This window comes from Perissodus microlepis, chromosome 3 (genome assembly GCF_051167445.1).
Source record: "Perissodus microlepis isolate ML-2025 ecotype Zambia chromosome 3, ASM5116744v1, whole genome shotgun sequence".
Taxonomy (NCBI): domain Eukaryota; kingdom Metazoa; phylum Chordata; class Actinopteri; order Cichliformes; family Cichlidae; genus Perissodus; species Perissodus microlepis.
The window spans coordinates 47,301,913-47,311,890 of record NC_140463.1 but is presented as its reverse complement, the minus strand read 5'-3'; the positions used below and the strand labels follow the sequence as shown (position 1 = coordinate 47,311,890).

General features: G+C 44.5%; 1 protein-coding gene across 1 annotated transcript; it reads right to left on the bottom strand.

Annotated features, from left to right (window-relative positions):
- Positions 1-491: 491 nt before the first annotated feature.
- Positions 492-7,727, bottom strand: LOC146391702 (mitogen-activated protein kinase kinase kinase kinase 2-like). The gene is made up of 10 exons (XM_084915235.1): positions 7,278-7,727; positions 7,075-7,198; positions 6,857-6,915; positions 6,669-6,772; positions 4,832-5,002; positions 3,598-3,673; positions 3,436-3,522; positions 3,283-3,353; positions 3,124-3,179; positions 492-841 (listed from the first exon to the last, which is right to left on the bottom strand). Exons 1-10 carry the CDS (start codon positions 7,303-7,305, stop codon positions 754-756), a joined length of 864 nt encoding a protein of 287 aa, XP_084771361.1. The 5' UTR covers positions 7,306-7,727; the 3' UTR covers positions 492-753.
- Between the last annotated feature and the right edge of the window lie 2,251 nt (positions 7,728-9,978).

Sequence of the window (9,978 nt, the reverse complement as noted above, 5' to 3'; positions counted from 1 at the left end):
CTGCCATTGTAAGTACGCTAATGCTTGAAAGATACATTAAAAGTCTGACACTTCACTCTTCAGCTGGAGCGTCCATCAAGTTTTACATTCCAGGTTTCCTCGTTGGGATTACGACTCAGACGATGATGTGAAAAATTAGTTATTACATTAAACCCATAAAATCAACACTGGCAAAAAAGCTGTGCACTTCACAGAACAGCTTTCTATGGCCGAGCAGCTCCTGCAGGTGTAAGGTGTAGGTGTCACAGCACTCTGGTCCAAAGAGTTTATGTGCAGCATGCAGACAGAAAATGGCTTTACAGAATATGACTGAATGTTGAGGCACCAAAACACACTCAGTCTGCCCCTCAGTCTGATCAAGAAGAAAACCTGGCTGAGCGCTTCATAACATCAGTACGATGATGTCCCAGAGGCCATGTTCAGGTTATTCTCCCGTCCACACTGAGCGGGTGGATCAGTGGAGTCTGCATTAGCTTTAACAGAAAGGTCTGATTTAAGCAGGTAAGATGAATAGACAAGAAAAGCTAGAAAGCTTTATCAACTATAACCCCAGCGAGGACCTTGACAGGTGTCTTGTGTACAGGTGAAGGCTGGACAGTCAGCAGGATACCTTCCTAACATTTGTCATTCCCAGCATTGAACCGTTTCCTGGCACAGCCTCAGTGAAACAGAGCATCGTTTCCACCCCACAGTTACAGACAGGCTGTGCTTTTCTTTGGTAACACCGTCGAAAGAGAAGCCCCGTGTCCTCTCTCAGTAGCTGCTTTCGTGTCCTGTCAGGATGTACAGGCTGCTCAGTGCTGACGGGTCATCAGTCGGTGTGCTCTGAAGGATGATGTCTCTGCACATTGTCAGCAAATGAGAAGGAGATGAGTTGTAAAGGAGAACCAGAGAAAGGCAGTACTAACCTAAAGCCAGTGCCTCCACCTGCTTCTACTCCTCCCACCTCTAGTACTAACACTACTCTACTGATACTACAGCCACTGTAGTTTGACTTTAATGCTACACACTGGTACAGTACTGGTACACTTACTGGAGTTTTACTCCTGTTCCTGCTCATCACCACGCCTACTACTTTTTTAAACTTTATGATAAGTGTGAACATTTACACAACAGCATACAAACAAGTTTAAAGTAGAAATAGACACACCTATGGTACCGATTTAAAATCCTACATGTCTTTGTTCTCAGGTTATCACGTTCACAAACTTTGGTGTCCACGCTATTTGCCTGCCAGGCTGACAATGATTTAGATCACAGAAATCCAACAACATTTTTAAGCTGTTATTCCTGGTTTCACAGTGGAAAACTCCGGGTAACGTCCATTATCTTTGCTCCTGTATAAGACTTTCCTGAATGCTGAGGTTTGGTCTTCCACATGAAATTCAGTACTTTTGTTTCAGTTTCATTAATGATGCATTGATTTTGGACATCTATGTAATATATATGTGATACACGACAGTCTTTGAGTCCGTCCTTCTCATATATAATCTCACTGTTTTTGCACTTCAGAAGATTCCAGTAATGACTGATTTAAAAAAGAAATTGTGAAATATTTCTAATGAACTCACCACGATTCTTATTTCAAACTTCATTAAGAGCTACTGGATCAACAGGGGTGTCCTGGATTTGTTAGTAATATAATATAGTAATATATTATTATTAGTTTTAATTATTTAGTCAAAAATCAGATCCAGACTGCTCTGAAAGAAATCAAAAAGAAAAGGACATTTTCTGAAGACTGAGCTTTAATGCCAGATATCTATACGATCCAAATGTAAACACACACTTGTAGTTACTGAAATTATTCATTTTCACAGGTTGTGTGTCAATTGTTTGAGAAAACCTGGTGTTAATGTCCCCTCCCCCCACATAAATGATCAAAAGGAAGTGCTGAGGTTATTATCAGGATGTCCTAAAAGCTCTCAGTTAATCCAACATGCTGCAGCGAGAGTCCTGACAGGGACTAGAAACAGAACATTTATTGGCTCCAGAATAAAAGATTCAAAATCCTCACATAAAAGGTTTTGAATAATCAGGCCCTGTCTTATCTTAATGACCTTATAGTACCATATCACCCCATTAGAGCACTTCGCTCCGAGTATTTAAAAGTAAAATGGGAGCCAGACCCTTCGGTTTCCAGGCCCCTCTTGGTAAATGGTAAATGGACCGGTTCTTATATAGTGCTTTTCTACTCTGAGCACTCAAAGCTTGCCTCATTCACCCGTTCACACCCATTCATACTCTGACGGATGCACCGGAGAGCAACTTTCATGCAGGATATCTGGCATGTAGACGGGGAGTAGGTGACCTGCTCCCCCACCTGAGCTACAGCCACCACTTCTGTGGAACCAGCTTCCAGTTTGGGTTTGGGAGACGGACACCCTCTCTACTTTTAACATTAGGATTACAACTTTCCTTTCTTCCCTGAATCCTCCCTTAGTTAGCCTAAGTCTAGGCTGCTGGCGGGTTCCCCTGATGTGTTTCTTCTTCAGTCGCCCTTTTCACTCACTATCTGTTTATACACCTCTCTGCATTCAATCATTAGTTGAGAATATTCTCTGGCTCTCTTCCCCAGATTGTCTTTGTCCAGTCTTCCTCCTCTCACCCCCCAACCGATTGCAGCAGATGCCCGCCCCTCCCCCAGCCTGGTTCAGGTTTTCACCTGCTAAAAGGGAGTTTTTCACCTTTGTGCACCATAATTGCAGGGCCTTTACCTTACAATATACAGTGTCTTGAAGTGACTATTGTTGTGATTTGGTACTAGCATAAAGAAAATTAGCACTAAGGAAAGTAGTTTTCTGTACAAAGTGTCAGGTAGACGGTAGTTGGTAACTTTAATGACTGTTTTTTTGGAGGGCTGCATGCAAACACATAGGCTGCATTTCCTAAATCCTTGGATCTGAGTAACCAACAGAACAAACACTCTAGTGTGACTCCTGCTTTAATGCTACCATTAATGCTAGTAGTATTCATGCTACTTCCACATGCTACTCTGAAAATCACTTCCAGGTCTATTAACAATAGTATCAAGAAAAATACTATCCTGATTACTTCTGATGTTCTAGGATTACTAGTTTCTCACACTGATTGATAGCTCTTGTCAGCATACTGTTAACATACCTGTTTGTTCCCAGAACTCTGAACACACGACTCTCATCTGTAATTTCTTGTGTTACCTGCACATAAAATGAAAATTCACACGTGTAATGACTTAGAACAAATATGATAAGCACATAATACGAGCTCAGCCAACGCTGGATGGATTTACTAGTTCATCACCTCATCTGAATGGAAACTCCTCCCTTTGAGGCCATGCTTCCAGAACGCCAGCACACTATCCTGCAAGCAGACTGACAGAACAGGAGGTGTCACTCAGCTTTCAGGACACACATCAGCTCTCATTCACTCTGTTTGTCACATCATTATTTCTACCTAGTGTTTCAATGGGGAAGTCAAAGACTATTTCTGCAGCCAGCTGTCTGGATGGAAGTCCTTGCAGGTTCACGATCTTTACAGTTCCTGTCCAAATGGTACACAGATTGAGAATGAGCACGAAAGACATTTGAAGGATTCACAATGTGCGAGGGGACTTACTTTCCAAGGTGATGAGAACAGTGTCTCGGTCCAGCTGGGTTACCTGCACGGCTCTGAGTGCTCCACTATCTCCTGACTAGGGATGGGTATCGTTTAGGTTTTATCCGATACCGGTGCCAAACCGGTACTTTTGAAACGGTGCCGGTGCTTAAACCGTGCTCAAACCGGTGTTTAAAGAATGGAGAACACCAACTTTGTCCAAAAACCTCTCATGTTCAGCTGTTTTTTTGTAAAAAGATAACAATGTTAGCCTTTTCTGCAGCTATGGGGCATATATGGTATCACTCTTGGCTGGAAGCAGTGCTTAAACAATGGAAAAAACACAAACTTTATCCAAAAACCTCTCATGTTTAACTGTTTTCCACTTTTTCTTTGGTCATTTTAGCCTTTTTGGCCAGGGTGAAGGGAGTATCTGCCATCAAACAAGAAGACAGCTGCATGTAGCTATGATGATGTTTGCTAGTTCACCTTACATGCATTAATGTAATAACGTGGTTAGCCTACTCAACGTAAATTACACACGAACAACATTAAGCTACTCATGCAGAGAAGAACGGCTGCTGCTGCCATCATCATCCGTCATCATTTCTGCTACACTGGCAGGGCTAGGGGCCAGGACTCTATTCTTCGGGTTTTTGGGGGATGTTGCTCCGGGTCCGATAACTGGCAACCCACCCGCAGTAGATGTGCACGGAGTGAGGTCTCGCAGCAAGCTATCAAATACGGCGCATTTCTCGGCTTTTAAAAAAAACGCTATGCGTCGCCAGGTGTTTCATCAGATTTGAGGTGTTACCTCCTTTGACAGTATCACAGTATCAGCTTAAAGCACTTGTTGCAGGCTGCTGAGTTTGCATCTTTTGCTGTGAAGTACAGCCATACATTTGACCGGTCCTCCTTGGGCATTTTTAATCTGTAGCTCTGCTCTAAAAGAACGTACGTACCTGGACCCGCCTACTATCCTCGGAAACGTAAAATGATTTGCTAGAATCTAAAGTGTATCACAGCTCAGGAAAAAAAAGCACCGAAATAAAGCACCGAAATAAAGCACCGAAATGTGCGCTGCTTTTCGGTCTGGTTACTACCGTTTATGTCAGAACCGGTGCCATCATGGCACCGGATACCGGTACCCATCCCTACTCCTGACGCACAGAAAGAAGGAAGCTTGTTGAAACAAGTTGAAGCTTGAAGCTTCAGGAAGTCAGCAGAGAAATTCAGAAACGGTCCTACCTGGCACTGGAACAGGAGCGCCGTTCAGCTCTATAATATCAAACCTGAGCTGTTGGCCGGTTGGTGGTTTATCATTACTACAGTCTCTCACTCCAACACACAGCTGAGGAAACTCATCTGTTGCCAACACCAGCAGTTCAAATATCGGAAGAGAATCTGGGAGCCTGATGGCGAGTTGCTGTGAAACAGTCACCAAGGAAAACAAGAAAAACTAAATAAATTCTCATGATGGTTAAGTGATGCTTGTTAAACCTGAGCTGAACCTGTTCATACAACCGTCCAAAACAGCACAACAGAATTCTTGTATGATTAGTAAATCTTGAGATTAAAGATAAACCGATGCCATCCACCCATCCATCCACCCATCCGTCCATCCTGCCGTCCATCCATCCATCCACCCATCCACCCATCCATCCATCCATCCACCCGTCCATCCAGCCGTCCATCCACCCATCAAGCCGTCCATCCATCCATCCATCCATCCATCCAGCCGTCCATCCAGCTGTCCATCCATTCATCCATCCACCCATCCATCCAGCCGTCCATCCATCCATCCATCCATCCACCCATCCATCCATCCACCCATCCAGCTGTCCATCCAGCCGTCCATCCACCCATCCATCCAGCCATCCGTCCATCCTGCCGTCCATCCATCCATCCACCCATCCACCCATCCACCCATCCATCCACCCGTCCATCCATCCACCCATCCAGCCATCCATCCATCCATCCATCCATCCATCCATCCAGCCATCCATCCATCCAGCCGTCCATCCAGCTGTCCATCCATCCACCCATCCATCCAGCCGTCCATCCATCCATCCATCCATCCATCCACCCATCCAGCTGTCCATCCAGCCGTCCATCCATCCATCCATCCATCCATCCATCCATCCACCCATCCATCCATCCACCCATCCACCCATCCAGCCGTCCATCCATCCATCCATCCATCCATCCAGCCGTCCATCCATCCATCCATCCACCCATCCATCCATCCACCCATCCATCTGTCCATCCAGCCGTCCATTCGCCCATCCATCCATCCATCCCTCCAGCCGTCCATCTGTCCATCCATCCGTCTATGCAGCCATCCATCCAAGCATCCGTCCATCCGTCTGCTTCCGCTTATCCTTTTTCAGGGTGGCGGGGGGCTGGAGCCTGTCCCAGCTGTCTTAGGGCGAGAGGCGGGGTGCACCCTGGACAGGTCCCAGTCTGTGGCAGGGCTAACACATAGACACAGACAACCATTCGCACACATTCACACCTATGGGCAATTTAGCGTTTCCAATGAACCTGTCCCCTAACTGCACGTCTTTGGACTGATGCCACTTTTCCATAATGTTATGACACAGGCGTGTTTCTCCAAGCAGCACTGTGTTAGGACTGCAGACAGGCTTAACACAGAGCTCTGTTCTCACAGTACATACATTATCTTCGTGAAATGTGCGAGACATTCACAAAAAACCTGTCAATTAGTCTGCTATGTGATCTAATGGTGCATGCTGGCGTTGAACTGTGTGCTGATAACACTGTTCCTGTAGCACAGAAAACACATGGTAACCATTCAGTTACACGAGCTTGGACCCAGAGAAGGTGCTGTTGGTGTTTTTGGACGGCGTTTGTACAACGTTTAAAGTCTCTAAAATCTTGTTGGGCTTGAATAAAAAGTATGCATATGTTATTAAAAAATCAATTACATTCTTCAGCTTCAGAATCTGATGTGCTGTCTGTCTACTTTTATGTAATTCAGGTCTAATGGCTGGTTTGCATTGTGGAAATCGGGTTAGAGTTAGAAAGGAAGACATTTATTCAGGTGGCAAGTTCGACATATCTGTACAAACCTTTAGATGCATGAACTTCTGAAGAGGCTCATACCACAAGAGTAAAACCAGGCCAGATTGGACAGCCCCGCACAGAAATGTGCTATCTGTGTATGGGTTTCTTGCTGAAACAGAGAGAGCAGGACTAAGTGTCTGCAGTTGTTCTCCGTGAACAAACAGACTGACCAGAGTAACTCTGCATTGCTTACCTACACTGCACCTCCTACAACCTTTAGTGTCAGGAATCTTTACAGATATGGCAAACTTTCTGTGGCCAACAGAGAATATCCAGGTCAGAACAAGCAGACAAAATTGGGTTTACAGTATCCTCCTTCCTCAAAATCAGGTGGTAGCATCATACATGACATTATTAATGCTGCTGCACCTACAGCTCCTGTTTCCCTGCATCTGTGATGGCGTGTCGTACCTGAGACTGATCCGCTCAGTGAGGCGGTTGGTGCTGAGCGACAGGCTGCTGTGTTTCTTGTGCAGATGTCCTTTCTGTTCAAACAGAGCTGGCAGGCTGTGCGAGTAAAGCTGGGCCGACTTCCCTGCAGGATGGAGCCTTTTTAGAGCAGCATATTATCGAGTGGACACAATGTTCTCCGTTTGTGTCACGCTGTTTGTTACCTGATACGGACATCAGCACATTGTTCATAACATATAGCCATATACATCGCTGAGGGAGGAGCTGTGGGGAAAAGACAAGCAGTTCACTGAGACTTCAAACATCCAGCTTCAGTCATCAGACTGTTCCAGAAACACCATTTCCTGGTTTTCAGTGCTCCTCCTTTCATCAGGAGCTGCACTCCTTACTCAGGTTTTTCAGGGTGATGCGATTAATGACTTGCACTTTTCTGTTATTACTTGCATTTTTACACAATGCTCTTCTACTCTGACTGACACTTTCAACTACCAGCTTAACCGCGCATCACTCTTTTCTACCTCAAAACGACCAGTTACACATGTCTGCATGAATTCTGCACGCACGTTTGCACTACAAGCTGCACACAAACACGTGCACACATCCATGATTTACTCCAAACCTAACCTTCAGCGCTTTTTAACTTCCAACCCCTTCAGTGGAAACATCGGGAGAAGTTTGCCAGTGTGGGATTATAATATTATTTTATGCCATGTTAGACCCCTAATTAAAGATTGTGAATTATTATGTAGTTTTAGTTTGCATTATTCTCCTGAATTAGAAGAAGGTGAAAACTATTGCATTTGTTAAACTGATTTGCATTACATTAGACTGCTGATTTATTGTGAATGAATGATATTGTTTTATGATGCATTATACTGCTGAGTTATAAGAAATACTGTTCGCAGAAAGTCATCGCCTTATTTGTCTGATTAGAAGAGAACAGAACATACTGGAGAGGTTTTCTGCCCCATCTCAGCAGGAGCAGATAAACAGGGAGCCAAGGTCGTAGCTTAGGCGCCGTGTGAGAGAAAGGATGTGAATGTTTAGGCTTTTATGATTAGGTGGGGGCCACTAGAGGCTATAAGAGTTTGATCAATGCTCCACCATTTTGAGATCTGATGCTGTCTGCGTACGGTGTCCATCTCCCACGCGTGTGATCATTAAAATCATCGTTTGACTCAACCCGGCCGGACCAGTGTTGTTATTTTGGTTTTTCCTCTTGTATCCATCCCCAATATTTGAATCCGTAACACCATCAAGCTCCTCGTTGGAGGGGAGAGGGAGGGTGTGGCGTGGGTGTGGTCTCTGGCCAGCTGCAGAGGAGGGAAGACGCAGTGAGGTCCCGGGGTGGCGCAGGGGCGGGGTGAACAGGTGTGCTGGGGATCTGTCAGTGATTGTCTCTCTTTATATGTTGGCAGTGACAGTCGGAGGAGGAGAGCGGACGTGACAGAAGTGAGAGAGAGCGGGAGTGTCTGTGTCCCAGTGCAAAACCACAGTATTAAATAAAAGTTCTGCTGTCGTAATATTCGCTCCGGCTTATGTTTCTTGGGTCCAGCGTTACAGATGGGAAACAGGAGGACAAAGGAGGGCGGGAACAACTGAGCTTTAGTGCTTTTTTTTTCAGCTGTGCAATATTTGCAATATTTTTTTATATTTGACCTTTTTTGTGGGGCAAATAATATTGACACCAGTCATTTTGAGTTTTTCTGAAATGATTCTGTTGTTGTGTACAAAATATTGAAAAAAAATTAAGCTATAGGGAAATCCTCTGGTTGAAAATCCTGTTTAAAAAAGCACTTGGGACAATTGTGTTGGTGACAGCTTTTGTTATAATATCAATAATATTTCTATGAATATGGGATACTGTTACATGTTTGCATAGACTTTTGTGGAATATGGAGACACTCCTGGCATTATATGAGCAAAGTGAGACTCATTTTTTAGGGTTAGTGGAGATGAGTGTGAAGATCCAAACAATCCCTGTCAGTGATGGAGAAGCTTTGATGAAAATATTTGGTAAAAAGTTCACCAGCATGAAGGAAATGAAGTTTCAAACTTTCCTTAGGAGGAGCCCAGCACGCCTGCTTAAAGAAACGTAAGTGTGGCGATGTGGATGCTTGCAGCGACTGCTGTATAGAGGCCATCCTGCTACACATGAAACACATCAGAGTCATAATTGTTATTTTAGTCACGTGTTTGTTTATTATCCTTATTGTTTTATCTGGGACTGTTTGCAGACATCTCAGAGAGAGGAGACACCAGCATCTGAACAGAGACTCAAACCAGCAACCTGCAGCTCCCTGCTTGGCTGCTCCAGTTTTCTCCTCACTCATGTTGCCCACCAGTGATTTCTAGCTGCCCACCCACACAGCAGGCTAGAATATGCGCTGAGCCTCAGCACCCAATACTTGGACATGTTTTCTTTATTAAACAATGAACCAGACCCCAAAAAGTAAACAGCTGTTATTGCTAGGCAACGGGAGCAGCATTTGGAGATGCAGCACCTGACATTCCTGACCATGTGGGCGGAGCATGCATGAAATGGAATGTTCAGTAGAACTGTGCAACACAAGCACTTAGTTACAGCATGTTTCATTGTATCCAGACACAGCTAGAGACACATCTACAGCAGCATCTCTGTGCAGGACAAACGACAGTTGACGAAGAAACATCGAAAACTTCACTTCACTCCTCTACAAAACGCTGGTTCCTTTGTTTAAAAGGCCAAAATGAATGAAGGGAGATGGAGAAGAGGATCGGCGAGTGCTTCACCTCACAATACAGTACAGCTGATTCATTTTAAATTTCAAATGATACAGGCTGAAAATGTCAAATTAAAAGAAGAGGCAGAAAAATCAAGAGGAGAAGCTAAAAATTCAAAGTTTGAAACTGAAGTAGTATTGC